The 17,845-nt window shown below is 36.7% G+C and overlaps 1 protein-coding gene across 29 annotated transcripts in view; it reads right to left on the reverse strand.

Moving 5' to 3' along the window:
* Positions 1 to 17,845, reverse strand: part of PKNOX2 (PBX/knotted 1 homeobox 2) — a 338,759-nt gene that overhangs the window by 107,438 nt on the left and 213,476 nt on the right. For all 29 annotated transcript variants that reach the window (XM_087875587.1, XM_087875603.1, XM_087875606.1 and 26 more), the window contains one exon: positions 2,720 to 2,828. In XM_087875587.1, coding sequence (XP_087731713.1) covers positions 2,720 to 2,806 — 87 coding nt within the window. In that variant the 5' untranslated portion in view covers positions 2,807 to 2,828. The remainder of the gene's footprint in view (positions 1 to 2,719; positions 2,829 to 17,845) is intronic.

Raw genomic sequence — 17,845 nt, forward strand, 5'->3', positions numbered from 1 at the left:
ACCTTTCGCCGCGCCCTTAAAACACTATTATTCCATTAAGCAGGGCTGGCCTAATATTATTTTAATGGGTTATTCTATTTTAGATTATTGGCCAAACTATTTAATAATTTTAAATTGTTTTTAACTTTTATATTGTTGGTTTTTTTATCTTGGCTGTACACCGCCCTGAGTCCTTCGGGAGAAGGGTGGTATAAAAATTAAATAATAAATAAATAAATAAATAAATAAATAAATAAATAAATAAATAAATAAATAAATAGATAGATAGATAGATAGAATTCCCTATGCTACTAGGCTCAAAATTCTCAGTCTGGATAACTTAGAACTGCGTTGCTTGTGGTCAGACCTAGGTATTACATACAAAATTATAGGTAGTAATGTTTTACCTGTAAATGACTTGTTTTGTTTTAATTGCAATAATATGTGTGCTAACAACTGCTTTAAGATCAATGTAAATTGTTCTAAACTTGACTGTAAAAAATATGATTTCTGTAATAGAGTTGTCAAAGTCTGGAATGCTCTACCTGATTCAGTTGTTTCAGATGCAAATTTTCACAGTTTCAGTCACAAATTGACTTCCGTGGACCTTACATGATACTTAAGTGGTCAGTTGAGGGGGCGTGGATAAGGGCACTAACATGCCTATCGTCCCTGTCATTGTATTTTTATTCTTTTATTCTTGCTCTCATTTTTGTTTGACAAATTCTAATGAACAAATAATGAGCAAAGGCTAATATCTGCCTCCTGTTTGGCCACCATAGGAAGCCCCAAACCCAATAAAGACCTTTAGTCTAACCCTCTTGATGTCCTTCTGCTCTCTTCTAATTTCTACAAACTGAACTGGGAACAAAAGCATAATGAGGAAGAAAAACGTTGATAGCATCAAGGCAACTACTGGTAGTTTTATTCTAGAAATCCAAAATAGGTCCATTTTTGCCCCATAAGGTACAGTAATTTCTACCCACTGAACTAGATTCCTGAGGGGCAACTTTTCCTTAAGTGCTCTCAACATGTCCTAGCATTTTGAGATTTAGTTGTACCTAAGGTTGGTCAAAAATGCCTGTCAATGGACCACCAGGTTTGTAGATAGGGAAATAGATGGGTTATTTTATTCACATTTTTCCATGAGAAGAACTTCTCCAAACAAGTGCCCAAGGGCAGGACTTCCCCAGATATCAGAGTAGCTGTTCTAGTGAACAAGTCAGTAGGAAGCTATTGGGGTTATGGAAACATGGAAAGTTATGAGAACACTGGAGAGGGTTGCCCAAGGAAGGCCTTCATAACTAAATCAATGCAGGAATACCCTACACCAGGGCTCTCCAACCTTGGCAACTTTAAGACTTGTGGATTTAAGAGTTGTGGACTTGTGGACTTCTACTCTCAGAGTTCTGGGAGTTGAAGTCCACAAATCTTAAAGTTGCCAAGGTTGGAGACCTGTGCCCTACACCACATGGAATGATTTATCAGAAATACAGGTAGTCCTTGACTTACAACCACAATTGAGCACAATATTTATGTTGCTAAGTGAGACCATTATAAAGTGAATTTTAAAATCTTTCTTGCCACAATTGTTAAGTGAATCTCTACAGCTGTTAAATTAGTAAAACAGTTGTTCAGTAAATCTGACTTCCCCATTGACTTTGCTTGTCAGAAGGTTGCAAAAGGGGATCACATGACCCTGGGACATTGCAACCATCATAAGTAATGAGTCAGTTGCAAAGTGTCTGAATTTGATCATGTGACCATGGGGATACTGCAACAGTTGTAAGTGTGAAAAACGGTCATAAGTCACTTTTTTCAGTGTCGTAACTTCAAACAATCCCTAAATGAACTGTTGTAAGTCAAGGACTACCTGTACTCTTTTCCTTTGGACAATTTTTTAAATGAAACCCACTTTGTTTAAAAAATATGACAACTGGTATTAAAAATGAAGGGGATTTTTTTCCTCCTGGCAGTCATTCTATCAATATCTAAAAATTCTTATCTTGTCAAAACTATGACAAACTTTTCTTAGCCTCATAATAACAACAACAATAACTATCATCACCAACTGATGTTAAAATATCAGTGGGCAGATGTTAGTGGCCCAAGGGTCTTCTGGTATGCTATAGGCATGAGCTACAGAGAGACATCACTTCTTTTTTATAGACCTTAAATCTTCTACAGTTCTCCAAGGAAAACATTAACAGAGAAATAGAAGAGTGTCTCCTTATAGCTGGCGAATTTATACAACATCCCTCTTCCAAAACTGTTTCCTTCCAAATCCTGTAAGTTCTACTGTTGATGTCTAGAAAGAAAATGCACCCAGAATTCCAGGTTTTCTCAAGGGGAATGTAAAGTAAAATCAAGAGAAGAATTGGTAGCAGAGGGATATAATTGTCAATGGTTCTCCTATCTACACAGATTCATAATAGACAAAATAATTTATGGTTCTGAACATTGTAAGACTGAGTTTAAAAAAGAATTGTTTAGCATTGATGAACATGCAATTGCTACAATGTATAACCTTGTATTGAAATTTAAAAGAGAAGAAGAATGTGAAAGATAAAGTGGGCTAATATTTTTGGTTGTAATATACAGATGGATGTGTGGAAAAAGATGTGGTTGGAATGATTAAAAATTTACACTGCCCCTTCTTGCTTTTCTCTAGCTCTCTGCAATACTGTAGCATGCCTATAAATGCAAAACAGAATGGTGTGCTTGCAAAAGGAATACTCACCTGTTGGGGTTCTTGATAAGGGGGAGGGGGTACAGTCTGTGTGGCCATCATTGTCAGAGATGGCGCTGGGGAGACATGTTGCATCATGGGATTGATTCACATCTAGGACCTATTGACAGAAGAAAGTTCAATTGTTATAAAAGAAAGGAGAAAGGAAAGGAGAGGACATTATTAGCATATTCATTCAAGTCAGCTTTCCATACCAGATTGATGTTTCCTAAATTTATATTGGTCTAGCATTTATACATTTTCCAATTCTGGTATCTTCCTGATGTGTAAGAAAAATGTTTTAATGCAAATCCCGGGAACACCTTTGGAAGATACCAGGAGAATATATGCTTGTTGAAAAATAATTATTCTACTTTTTCCTCTATTGCAATTACATGACTCCGATTTTTTAAAGCACTCCTTAAAGAAAGCACTCCTTAATTCAAACATCAGTAAATTGATGACAATAACAGCCCTAAACAAATAATGGAATATATTATTTTTCATTGTTGCTTTAGGAAAACTCAGATGCTTATAGATATGTGTACGAATGCATACCGTATATGTATTTATATATACACACACATTTTTTTCTCTCTCTACCTATCATCTATCATCTCTCTCTCTCTCTCTATCATCTATCATCTATCATTTATCTATCTATCATCATCATCATCATCATCATCATCATCATCATCATCATCATCATCATCATCAATCTATCTCACATATACATATATGTTGTGTGTGAGTGCTTGTGTTTCATGAGTTTCATTCTCTGCATAAAACAAAGAAGCATAATCTAATATTTAGGTGCAGTCGTTTCTCCTAACAATTCCAAAGGTGTACCACTTAACATTAGGGTTATAAATCCACTGTAAACAGCACAACATTCACGTCATTTGATATTCACTAAGAGGCATTTCCGGACGCAAAGATCTAAAAGAAAGACCTAATTATGCATCTTTTTCTTTTGCCAGAATGATGATGGGATAAAATATCAGGATTCATTTCTTTCATCAAGAGAGGAGAACCTTCCGTGGCTTCAAAGGCCTGTTTTAATTAATAGCTAAGGTACCAAAACTCTTGAGATTATTCCCATCAGACTGAGTTTAAGTTATCTACCCTTGCTGATGCAAAATTTAATTTTAGCAGAAGTTGGAGTATTTCTTCCTTTATCAAAGATACTTAGAGGTTCATTATTTTTAAATAGTCCCATTGATGAGCCCAGAACCTAAACAGAGAAATGAGAATGGGCTTCCGGCGGCTCCGTAGGACGTTGAGGATGCTCCCTGGGTGAGCGCTAGCCCCACGACTTTGTTAGCCGCTAGAACAGCAAAAAATCAGCTGTCTAGCGGCGAAGAACCTTCCCCCCCGGGAGAAGAGGGGGAAGCGAGCAGCCAGGTGCAGGGTAGAGCTCCATAAGAGCCCTAGAATTAATTCTGGGGCTCGAAAGGTGTGAGCTCCCCAAGAACCTGGGAAAGCTCCAAAGCCGGGACGCCTCTGCCAGAAGGCAGAGCAAAACGCCACGTCCGCCCCTGCTACCAATTGATACAAAGAGAAAATTGAAGCAGGCAGAACAAAGACAGGAGACTACATAATTGCAAGTACTTATACTTTAATTCCTTTGAACATCGTTTCTTTTCGAGCCTCTAAGAGCGGAGCTGGAGTGGAAAGGGAGGGGAAGATGGCGCTGGCTCGTTAAGACAAAGAGACGAAAGTGAAAGTTAAGAAGAAAGTTGTTACCATTCAAGAATGGATTTTGAAGATGGCCAGTTTCGCTGAGATGGCGAAGATTTCAGCATATTTAAAAGACCGCTCACAAGAGACTTATGAATGTGAATGGAAAAAATGGATAGATTATGTGCAGAACAAATATCAAACTAGGAAGTATCAAATAGCTTTTTATTGATAGTATTATATTACATTAAGATAGAAATATTTGAACTATGTGAAGATGAAAAATGATATGGGGGATGGGGGGGTTTAAAGTTCAAGGTTTTTTTTTATATAAAGGGGACAATGATGGGGTATACTCTATGGAAGTCCGGGGGGGAGGGGAGGGTTAGGGGGGGTTAGGGAGGGTGGGTTGGGGAGTTTGGGGTGGGTTAGGGGGGTGAAAATGGGGTGAAAATGTAATTGTAAAACTTTTACAATAAAAAAAAAAAAAGAAAGTTGTTACAGACTTGTTAACTCATTAATGCCTATCAGTTAACAACTCCGCTTAAAATTTTTTGGATTTAACCTTATATCTTGGACTTTGGGAATCAAAATTTAAAGATTTTAAAGATTTTCTGATTTTTCCTCACCGGCTATAAGAACTGTTTCTGAGACTGTGTGATTTTAAAATGGCTTCAAAGCAGACAAAATTGGTGCTGCCTAAAGCAGGGAGTGCGGGAAGTTCCCCAGCTCAAACTAGCAGGTTGCAAACTTTATTGCCTCCGGCAGATACACAAGCTCAATTATAACCACAATTACAACCACAAGCACAAATGTTAACACTTGAGATGTTTCAGGTAGCCATGAAAGAAATTAAAGAAGGTTTTAAAGAGGACATTGCATTTGCATTTAAAGGAGTCTCAGAACAAATGGAAGAAATGAAGGACATAATTAAGACAAGAAATCAACATATAAGGGAAGATATAGTTCTTGCACTCCAGGGACTGGCAAAACATGTTAGTCATGTAGAAGATAGAATTGATGAGGTTGTTCAAGCCAATGAGATTTTAGATGGTAAAGTTGAGGAATCACAAACTAAGATTGACAAAACAGAAGCTGAAATGTTGTTGACACAATACAAGATGATGGAATTTGCTGTGAGAATAAGAGAAAGAAAATCCTAAGGAAAATTTGAAAGAGATCTTTGAAGATGCTCTGGCACAGTTTATAGGAGTGCCCAGAGGTGAACTTGAATGGCAAATGGAACGGATCTATCGTGTTAATTCATGGGTAGCTAGACAAAGGAAACTACCAAGAGATGTTGTGATTTACTTTGTCACCAGAAGGATTAGAAATGAGATTTTACAAGCTGCCTATAAAAATAAGTTGCAAGTGGCAGGACAAGAAGTTGCAGTATTTAAAGAAATACCACCCAAAATGCTGAAATCCAAGAAAGAGTATGCTTTTCTGGCAGATGAGCTGAGGAATCGACAGATACAATACAGATGGGAAGTCCCAGTTGGATTATCGGTGGACTATGCAGGAGAGTGATATCGTCTCAATACAATATGCAAAGCAATGATTTTTATAGTAACATACTAAAGGCTGGACAACCACCAGTGCCAGGAGTTAAAAAAGTAAGAGAGGCGACAGAGGGAAGGAAAGAGGACCTGCAGAAGCAATTGGAAGGCGGAGTTATGAGTATGCAGGAGGAGGTACTGCAACTTTCAAGTGCTGTCCAAGCATGGGATATAGCTGAAAAACAAGAAGAAGGCAAAGATCAAAGACAAACCAGAGCAGCTACTAAACGTAAAGTTGAAGAGTTAAAAAAGTTACAAGAGCAGGCTTTATCACAAGAAGTGAATACTGGTGCAGAAGCTGTGGGAGGGGCGAGACCCAAAAGAAAATTCCAAGAGGATTATCAAGCGGTTCTCGCCAAGCTTCGAGAGTCTGAGGATGGCTTCTAGGTTTTTAACCTGGAATGTTAATGGTTTAAACTCACCACAAAAAAGGAAGAAAATATTTCACCACTTGAGACAATTTAAAAATGAAATAATATGCCTGCAGGAAACACATATAAGGACAACTGATCAAAAATATTTAATAAATACAAAATTGGGAACACATTTTGTTGCATCAGCCCCGGAAAAAAAAATGGAATAGTGATCTACTTGAAAAGAGATTTGATGGCTAAATTAGTTGAGGCAGATCAACAAGGAAGATTCCTGGCAATTGAGATAATGATAGAAGGAAAGAAAACACTCTTATTGGGGATATATGCTCCTAACCAACAACAAGAGAAATTTTATAAGTTGATACATACAAAATTACTACATTGGGATTATAATTCATGTATATTGATGGGAGATTGGAATGGAGTGATAGACCCTAGTATTCATAAGAAAAGAATAGTACAATCTACTAAATTGCGATCCAGACTGCCTAAGACTTTTTTTGATATGATGGAGGATATGGAATTAAGAGACATTTGGCATGAACGGAACTATAGAGAACAAGATTTTACATTTTTTTCAGATAGACATCAATCCTTTTCAAGAATTGATTTTATATTAATTACAAATGATTTTTTTTCCAGGGTAAAGAAGATAAAGATTTGTCCCAGAATTTTAACTGATCATAGTCCAGTTTGGATGGAACTGGAGTGTGGGGAAAGCTCTAGGAGATCTTGGCAGTTAAATGAAAACCTTTTCAGATGTGAGAAAAATGTAATAGAATGTAAAAAACTAATGAAGGAATTTTTTGTTTTTAATATGAACAAGGGAACATCTATGGATATGGTATGGGATGCTAGTAAAGCATACATGAGAGGAGTTTTGATAAATATGAATAATGCATATAGGCGTAGACAAGTGGAAAAAAGGAGGGAATTAGAAGAAGAGATCAAGAAAAAAGAAAGGGTGTTAATTGATAACCCAGGGGATAAGAAAATCAAAGAAGAGATCAGTCTATTACGTGGGCAATTTAATATGATGCTCTCAGACCAAGTGGCAACCAATCTACAATATGCTAAACATAATACTTTTTGTAATGCAAATAGACCAGGTAGATGGTTGGCATACATGCTGAGGAAAAAACAAAAATCTCGTACCATAGAGAAAATAGAGTATAAAGGTAAAGAGGTATATCACCAAAATATGATTAAAAAGGCATTTTTAGAATTTTATGCAAGACTGTATACTGCAGACAAAATACAAGGTGCAGAGATAGAGACATATCTGGATAGACAGAATATTCCTATAGTTACAGAGGAACGAAGAGAACGGTTAAACCAATTAATAACAGAGGAGGAGATCCTCTCAGCAATTAAACAGTTAAAAACTGGTAAGGCTCCTGGCACAGATGGATTAACAGCTGTGTATTATAAATATTTACAACTGGAGATGGTTGTACCTCTTAAAGAATTATTTAATAGAATTCAGCTGGGTGAAGGGGTACCACCTTCATGGAAAACAGCTTTTATTTCGTTAATTCCAAAAGAAGATCAAGATTTGACACATCCCAAAAATTATAGACCCATATCTTTATTGAATACAGATTATAAAATATTTGCTAAGATATTGGCAAATAGGTTAATGCTAGTAATGCAAAAAATGATTCATGCTGACCAAACTGGTTTCATACAAGGTAGACAAATGAAAAATAATGTAAGACAAATTGTTGACATATTGGAATATTTGGAAAGGAATAACCAAATCCCTGCGGTGCTTATATTTTTGGATGCAGAAAAAGCTTTTGATCGATTAGATTGGCAATTTATATTGAGAGTGGTTAACAGGATGCAATTTGGGAATTGCCTTATGCAGTCCATAAAAGCAATATATCAGGAACAGACAGCTCAGATAATTATTAATGGCAGTTTGACAGAAACTTTTAAAATTGAAAAAGGTACGAGGCAGGGATGTCCCTTATCGCCATTATTATTTATATTAACTTTGGAATTGTTGTTAAACAAAATACGTAATATAGATGAGATAAAGGGAATCAAAGTTAGAGACTATGAATATAAGATACGGGCATTTGCAGATGATTTGGTTATGACCTTAACTCATCCAGTGGAATCAGCAAAGGTTTTGATGGATATAATAAAACAGTATGGTCAAGTATCTGGGTTTAAGATAAACATTGGAAAAACAAAGATGATAGTTAAAAATATGACAGTAACTCAAAAAGAGGAGTTACAAAGGGTAACGGGATGTGAAATAGTTAAAAAAGTTAAGTACTTAGGAGTTCATATTGCATCTTCTAATGGTAAATTGTATAAGTATAATTATGAACTGATATGGCATAAAATACAAGCTGAAATGGATAAATGGAAAAAATTACAACTGTCCTTGTTGGGTAGAATAGCAGTTATAAAGATGAATGTTTTACCTAGGTTTTTATTCCTCTTTCAAATGATACCAATACTAAAAAAGGATGCCAACCTGGAAGAATGGCAGAAAGGTATTAATAAGTTCGTATGGCAAGGTAAGAAACCAAGGATAAAACTGAAAATAATGCAGGAATACGAGAAAGAGGAGGATTGAAAATGCCAAATTTAAAATTGTACTATGAAGCAGCTGTTTTATCAGCAATTAGTGATTGGATTAATCTAACAAATGGAAGGATATTGAATATTGAAGGGCATGACCTGGTCTATGGTTGGCATGCTTATTTAGTGTATGAAAAAAGGGTGGATAGAGCATTTAAGAGTCATATATTGAGAAATGCTTTATTGCGTGTCTGGAAGAAATATCAATATAAGTTAAATGAAAAGATACCTATATGGACAGCACCCAGGCACGCAATAGAGAATACGAGTATAGAAAGTAGACAGGATGTAATTATATATAAAGATATTCTCATTATGGAGGGAGGTATATTAAAATTAAAACCTGTGAATGTGTTGAAAGAGGAGAAAATAACTCAAACTTGGTTTCAATATGTACAATTACAAGCCAGATAGAGAAAAGACCAGAAAACTGGTGTTATACAAAATGATGAAAATTTAATTAAACAAATTAGAGACCAAAGCCCAATGCACATAAAAAGATTGTATAATATATTGATAGAGATGGACTCGGAAACAGAGTTAGTTAAGGACTGTATGATAAAATGGGCGCAGAATTTTGAACAGCCAATAATGATGGAAACGTGGGAAAAAATATGGGTGACAAATGTGAAATTTACCAAAGCGCAAAATTTAAGGGAGAACTTTTATAAAATGTTTTATAGATGGCATCTAGACCCAAAAAAGTTATCTCGTATGTATCCGAATGTACAACCAAAATGTTGGAGATGTAATTGTGAGGATGCCACTTATTTTCACATTTGGTGGACATGTAAAAAGGTTAAAGCGTTTTGGATTAAAATCTGGTGGATTTTACAAAATATTCTTAAAAAGAGGTTGAAATTTACACCACATCTGTTTCTGCTGGGTATAGTTACGGATTGTACAGTTATAGAAACTAAATTGATTTTGAACTTAATAACTGCAGCAAGACTGTTGGTGGCACAATATTGGAAGAAGCAAGATTTACCTACAATCCAAGAGTGGACAATGAAAGTTACAAACCTAGCGGAAATGGCAAAAATCTCGGCATACTTGAAGGATCATTCAAATGAAAGATATTTAAGAGACTGGAGAAGATGGATAGATTATATTCAAAATAAATACCGGAATAAGAAATTGCAGATAGGTTATGAATGATTATATAATCTTTAAGTAATAAAGCTAGGCGGGTAATTAGGGAATTGAACGAACAAGAGATGTGGAATGTCATAATTATTTAGACTAGGATTGATTATGATTGTTGAAGGTTATACCCTGTAATTTGTTCTGGGAAGAGGAGGGGGGAGGGGGGAGGTTGAGGTAGGGAAGGGGGGGGGGAAATATGTAAACTTTTTGTAAAACTTTTCAATAAAAAAAAAGAAATGAGAATGGGATGGTTAATTCTAACCATATTTACTGCTAATCGCATTAGTCACAAGATTTTCAAACTCTTCTTTTCTCTAAAAAATTTAGGGTGGTGTGATGGTCCATCTCCAGAACAACCTGATGCTTCATTGAAGGTTAGGAATCTAAACTGAAACCTCACTACTTTTAGACTGTTTAGGTCTACCATCCTATCAGCTAGCCAGAATCATTCTGGATGGTACCCAAATCCAATACATTGAACTGAAATTTTCTCCAGGGTCTGAGTTCAAAGGTGCTATGTGTGTGTTCAATATATGTATACAATATGTAGATATAATACACACACACACACACACACACACACACACACACACACACACACACACACACACAATACCAGGAGCCCTGGTGGTGCAGTGGTTAGAATGCATATTGCAGGCTAACTCTGCCCACAGTCTGGAGTTCGATCCTGACTGGCTCAAGGTTAACTCAGCCTTCCATCCTCCTAAGGTTGGTAAAATGAGGACTCGGATTGTTGGGGACAATATGCTGACTGTAAATGACCAGAAAGTGCTTTAAACCAATATTAAGTGTGTTATTACTACATACATACATACATACATACCTGCACAGCACTTAGACCTACACCAGAGCTTACTGCATACTGAAGTTTCCATAACTTTTAGGAAACTTTTATTATGTAGGAATGAATTTGATTTCTATCAATAAAGTGAATTTTTAAAACTGCCCCCCCAAACAATCTGCTCATTAAAGAAGTCTTCATTATATACTGTTGATACAAAACCCATTGGGCCAATTAGTATCCCATTAAAATGACACTAAGTCTTCCTCAGAGCAGCAATGAGTTAATACTGTATCATGTTAATTGTTCTGTGAGCACTTGAGAGGTGTGTCCTCCAATGCAAGAATTAACAGCACACCCACCCACCCACCCTCCCTAAAAATAAAGCAGATCTAAATGTAAAGCCTGAAGGGACTCCTTCCAGGCAAAACAAGACTTCAACATTCTTTCATTGATATAGTAACACTTGCTACTCATTCCAATCTTCTCTATCTGTTGACTTCCAACCATGCTAGACTTCAACTCCCAGAAGTTCAAGCCAGAATGTTCTTTGGGGAATTAAAGCTCAACATATATGAAAGACAGCAGAGTGGGGAATGTTGATAAAACCTATTACAATAACAGATATGAATGCTACATTCTCTGCTTCAATAGAACTAACCCAGTTAGGACAACTTTTAAGTTGGAAGAAGACAAAAGACTGTAGAACATGTTAGGGAACCTGCGTTCCTAAAACAGATTTTATATACCAGTTTCCCATTTGTTCTGCCAACAACATCTGGATAAAAAGTAAATGACCACTACTTTAATAGCACTATTAAAATTGACAATGCAAAAGAAAAGGTATATGTGTGGAGCATGGATAGTTATTATCTATCTATCTATCTATCTATCTATCTATCTATCTATCTATCTATCTATCTATCTATCTATCTATCTGAGTTTATTGTTACCAGACCTAAAATTCTTTAGAGTTTAATTCATCTCCAGTCAATGTAGCACTAATGAATTCCTGGCTCTAAGCCTGCAAAACTTTGGACAAAGTTAACAGTTATTCGCAGGTGACAACTCAGTGCTCCTTATAGGGAAGGCTTACTGAACAATGAGGGGTTACTTCCAAGGAAACAGATTTAGCAAAGAGCTAAATTAGAACTTTGATTTAAAAAAAGGATCCATCAAAGTATGGTAAATGTGGATGCTAAAATATTAACTGAGATTTTCCATGGTCAGCATATCATTCCATTCCTGTCAGGTATGAAAGATTAGATCCACACATGAAGGTTCAATTAAACTGATTTATTGCTAGTCATGCCTGTGGCACAGGAATCTTCTCAACTAATGATTAGTACCTGCTAGGAGTTAGATAAGGATCAAAGGAATTCAAGGTGGGGGGGCTGGATTTAGTTTACTTATGGCTACTTAGGGTTTCTAGGCTGATCCCTTTTTTAACTCCACCTCTCTTTCTCCTACAATTTCCCTCTCTAAAATTGACCTTAAAGATCTGAGCTATGAAGCAGAATGCAGCATTAGAAAAGCCTCTTACGGTAAAATATTAATAAGGTAAAATACGTTAAGAAAACATTTTAAGATTTTAAAATCCAAATCTGGATACTTATTGCATTTAAAAAAATAATAATGGCAATGCATATTCAATTTTCTTGCTTGGAAAACAAATTCTGTAATGAAAGAAGAAATGATGAGTTTCAAAGATATATTCCTCTCAATTACAGAAGGATAATGGAGTAATACCATTTGACTTAATGCTACAGTTGATGTTGCCAGTCTTCAAAATAATGCCATATGAAACAAACAAACAAACAAACAACATAAACTGAAGGAAGTAAAAATGCTACTTGGCTAAGCATCAGATACATATTTCTCATCAAATGAAAATTAGGATTCTTTGTTCAGAAAACACCTGGTATATAAATTGTTCAAAACTTAGGAAACAAGTTTAAACATTTTGGTTTTCCTAAGTCTTTTGGCTATAATGTCATGGTTTTTCCACCATCTTTGACTATTACCAATTTTAATTATTATTCTTTAAAATGTGTTCCAAGTAAGTTGATTTATAGGAATCTTTTCAAAGTGTTCTTGTATGCTAATTTATAATCACATTTTGTGTAGATGCTGCAATTGAAAAATAAGATATAAATATTTTAAAAAACCATTCTCCCTTGAACAGCCAACTCAGTGCATCAACAAACAAAGCAAACATGGGGCCACTGAACAAAGAGCGAAGATTAGCATACTAAAAATAATAATTAGAAACAAAAACATTGTGTTATATAACAATGAAAGAGAAATGAGGATATTCTTTCCGTTCACCTAAAGACACAATTTGGGCTTCTTACTCTATAATTCTGTCAAAAGTATTGATTCCTGAGTGTAGAAAGTTAAAGGTCACTTGGAAAGTTTCACTCGGAAGTGAAAGTAGAACATAATAAAGATATTTTTAAATAAAGAAAGTGAAAATGGAACCAAGGGAAAGACAACAGGGGACAGAAGAAGAAACTGGTTTCTTAATTTCCTTACAGATTACAGCAGCTTCCTCCAAACAAGGCAGCTTTAAATGCTTGGACTGCTACTTAATAGAATTTTTAACCAGCTTGGCTTGAATTGAATTTTGAGGGTTGATTTCCAGAGAAGCTGGACACGAAGTTGTGAAGACGATCTTTTCTATTCTTTAGCAGAGATCTACAGGCTTACTTGCTTGCTTATTTATTTTCTGGGCTTCTGGGCTGCTTCAATCTTTAATAACTCTGAACGGATTCCATACTCTATGTTTTAAAAATGACTTCACAAAGTAATCAAAACAGCCAAGATCAATAAAATGATTCAATTTCTGACAAAAGTTAAGTGGAAAAATTCATACTCTACCTGCCTATTTACTGTAAAAAAACAAAACCCAACAAGGTTGGGGAGGATATGGGCTGTACTTGAGCCTGGAGTGACATGTTGAGGATGTGCTCTTAAACCTGGGTTGACTCGGGTGGGGGCAAATACATCAATTTGATGAATGAATATGAATGTAATTGCTCCACCTCTACTGATTAATTTCTCTCTTCTGTCACAAAAACAATTCAGTGATAATTTTAGGAGGCAGCATTTAAGGTTGGGAGATGCAACACCTGGAAAGTATTTGACACTCTACCATCCCAATGAATAAAGACTGCATGTTAAGATCCTTGATTTTTCCTTTTATTAAAACTTCCTACTCAGGACAAAACATTCTAGTAGTGATTATAAAACAGTATTCTAGCCTCAGATGAGAGAGGAGAGGAAAATATGCAGATCTTCCTGGGGTTATACAATTTATTTTCTTAAAAAATGTTTTAGGAACAACATCTCTCTCATAAACACCCCATATGAGGTTGGAGGATGGTAGACACAGGTACTTATATACACAATGGCTTTCACAAAGAATGAAGTATAGTCAATATAGCAATAGCAATAGCACTTAGACTTATATACCGCTTCATAATGCTTTTACAGCCCTCACTAAGCAGTTATACAGAGTCAGCCTCTTGCCCCCAACAATCTGGGTCCTCATTTTACCAACCTCGAAAGGATGGAAAGCTGAGTTAACCTTGAGCTGGTGAGATTTGAACTGCCGAACTGCAGCTAGCAGTCAGCTGAAGTAGCCTGCAGTGCTGCACTTTAACCACTGCGCCACATCGACTCTTGCAAATGAACATTTCTCTTCTACTCTGTTTTCACCTGCCTATTTATGCTTTGCTTCTACTGATTTCCATCTCAAAGGAAATTCTGCTCCAACAGTCTTAGATTTCTAACTCAGAGCTTTTATGCCTGTGAGAATTAAAACAGAATCACTTCTGAGTTCCAGATAGTATAAGAAGTCCCTGAATTGGATGGATCCAAATTAGGAAGCCAAATACCAGTAAAAATTCTGCCCTTCATCCTATTTTAGTCCAGTCTTTAACTAAGATATGTTTAAATTTTGAGTGCTTCGGTAAGAAGACAGGTGAACTTAATTTCCCAAACTATTCAGAGGAGAAAAGAGAAAGAAGACATACCGAGATAGGCACTGCCCAGGCCAAACAAATAGCAATTTCAGCTGTATATGAATGAAATGTGACTTCTCCCTTCATTCTGATTTTTTTGCATACTCCAGAGGGTGGCACTATGGCACGTTAGATAATTGTCTTGTGAACCATAAATGCATTCCTAAATCACAGCCCCGAAGCAACCTGAGCTACTAAATCTCAGGGCCGCCTGTCATAGGATTTACAGTTCTGGTTTTGTTTTGTTTTTAAAGAGAGAGAGAATTGAACCTATAGTTAAATATAAAAACAAATAAAAATGAGAGACAGCTGTTGCTGATAACACTCTATTTATCTCTGGGACACAAATTTGCTTTGCTGCAGTAAATATGCCAGGAACAGCATTCTGTTTGCTGGAAAGATTTGGACAGCTCTCTCTCACTGGGGACCTACAGCTATGAATCTTGAAATAATGGAGTAAAGCTGTCACAGATTTCATGCAGTTCCAGGGATGTATCTGCAGCAAAAATACACATGTTGAGCATTGGAAAAATTCGCCAAGGACTAAATGGAGCTGAGCTGGATCCTTATAGCATTAAGAGGGGATAAAAACCATCCTTAATCCAGTAGCTAAAGACCAAAGAAGAGCAAATTGGATGGATTAGTTCTACAATCAGGGATACAAACTGGAATGTTGGCATATGAGCCCCTACTTATGGGCTAATTATGAGCCAGATTCTTCTGGAGTTCATATATAGCTTACCATGACCTTCTTATCCCGTGACCCTCGCAGTCAGCCTTCTGTGTAGCTACTGACTTCTTTCTTCTGTTAAAATGGGCTACTGTGCTTTCAATCAAAACATACAACTTGTATGTCCTTGAAATTGGCTTATTTATGCATCTGGATGCACAGTGGCCTCAGGAAAGGCACTTGAAACAGCTTGTTTATACTGTAAAGGCTCCAAAGGCTAGACCATGACATCTTGAGGGAGCAACATTACAGGAAAGCAGTTCCCATGCATTAAAGACGACAACAAAAGCACTCATCTATCATTGAATGAGACCTTCTTCAGATAAACACCAACAAACATTCATATGGCCCCATCAAATGCCAATTTGTAAAAGATGGATAAACATTTCAAAGACAATAGCAGAAGCCGCTCCTAATTCACTTAGGATTTCTGCTCTCATTCCCTTTTCTCTTCCCAGATCATCTTTAAGGATCTTTCTGAGCAAAGGGAATGACAATCCTTTAAATCTTGGAGATGTTCACACTTGACTCTCATAACCTTGAATGCCTTTCAGGCTAAACCAGGAATGGGGGGGGGGCAGCCACCGTCCAGATGAACGTCCACCATGCTACATTTCAACCATATCAGGAATCCCACAGGTTTTCCATCTCTTGATTCACCTGGGTTTTTTTAAAGAAATGACCATGAAATTCTGCTCCAAGTACCTTTAGGTTTCTATCACGGACCTTTTATGCCTGTGAGAATCAGGACTGAATCACCTCTGAGCTCTAGCTAGTATAAGGAGCCCTTGAATGAAGACAACTGAAAGATATCAGGAGTAAACAAGAATATCTACTCAGTCTAGCTAGTTTTATTTTTCCTTTTTATGGCTAATCTAGAATCCATACATAGTGTGGATAACCTAACTTCAAGGAGTCCATGTGATCTGAAAGACCCTGCTTACTCATGATTAGTAAAATCATAAAAACCATAAAAAAGCAGATGGAACAAACAACAGAAACTATTTTTTGTCTTTCTCCTTTAGCTGCTCATGAAGACTAATCTAATCACTTACCCTGAACTCGGTTCATCTACTAAAGCAGCAGCATAAAACTGATCCTCCTGCCCATTTTGTTTCAGTTTCTCTTGATTAATGGCATGACTTCATGAAGCAGCAGCATTTTTTTAAAGAGACTCAGTTGGAATATATGCTGCTGAATCACTCAAAAGAAAATAAAGGATGACTCAGAGATGCTTGAGAAATGGCACTTATTAAATTTACTCATGATCTTCTCTTTTCTTCCAAATTCCTATTAGAGGGCTACTATTAGGTATAGAGAAAGCAAGCAATATTTATCTAGAGCAGGGGTGTCCAACCAGTTTTAAGACCAGCTTCTGGAAATTAAAGTCCACAAGTTTTAAAGTGGCCAAGGTTGGACACCTCTGATCTAGATGAACAAATATTCTTCGTTTCACACATTCTCCCATGCCCCCATTGCCCCAGTATACCAAACAGCTCTTGAAATCACATAACATCTAAGCCAAATCTAAATAAACCACATTATAGTTTATCAAAACGTGGGTATCTGTACCAGCCATTGGGCAGCTTCCTATATTTCTAAATCTCCCTCTATTAAGGAGCAAAAACACTAGCCTAGTGGTGGGGAGAGCTAGGCTAAGGCAGCACAGCCATGCCCTACATCTGATCCCAAATGCAGAGGTGGTTATAGATTGGACTCTGTTGACCACCAAAGGCAATAAAAAGCAAGGGGTTTGCCTGTCTTGCTTCCATCACTCAAAGCCTTCATTTCCCCTGGGTTATGCTGATGGGGAAAGGTCATGAAGCGAGGGTCAGAATGTCACTTCCTTGCATATTGTCAAGATGCGAGGGAAAAGAGCTAGACCCAAGGAGGTAGATGGAGGAGGAGGTGGTTGCTGGCAGTGGGGAAAGGCTCCCCATGCCTCCCCACTGGAAAGAAAGATTGCTTCCTCCTTTGAAAAGCATGGCTGTATCAGCAGGCCTGCCTCTCTTTCTCCTTGTTCATAAAGTATTGAGCAGCTGAAATGCCAATTTAATTCTGCACCATGGCATGCTTCCATTCACGCTTCCGACTTAATCCTTTTCATCTAGCTTGCTCGTAACTTCTTGATCTTCAAATCAATTCTGTAAATAGCGGCTGAATATTTCATTCTTTCCTTTGCCTGGTTGCCTGCATTTTGATGGTGAAATTCACCACTTTCTAT

This window comes from Pantherophis guttatus, chromosome 9, assembly GCF_059756535.1.
Source record: "Pantherophis guttatus breed Tessera chromosome 9, ASM5975653v1, whole genome shotgun sequence".
NCBI lineage: Eukaryota > Metazoa > Chordata > Lepidosauria > Squamata > Colubridae > Pantherophis > Pantherophis guttatus.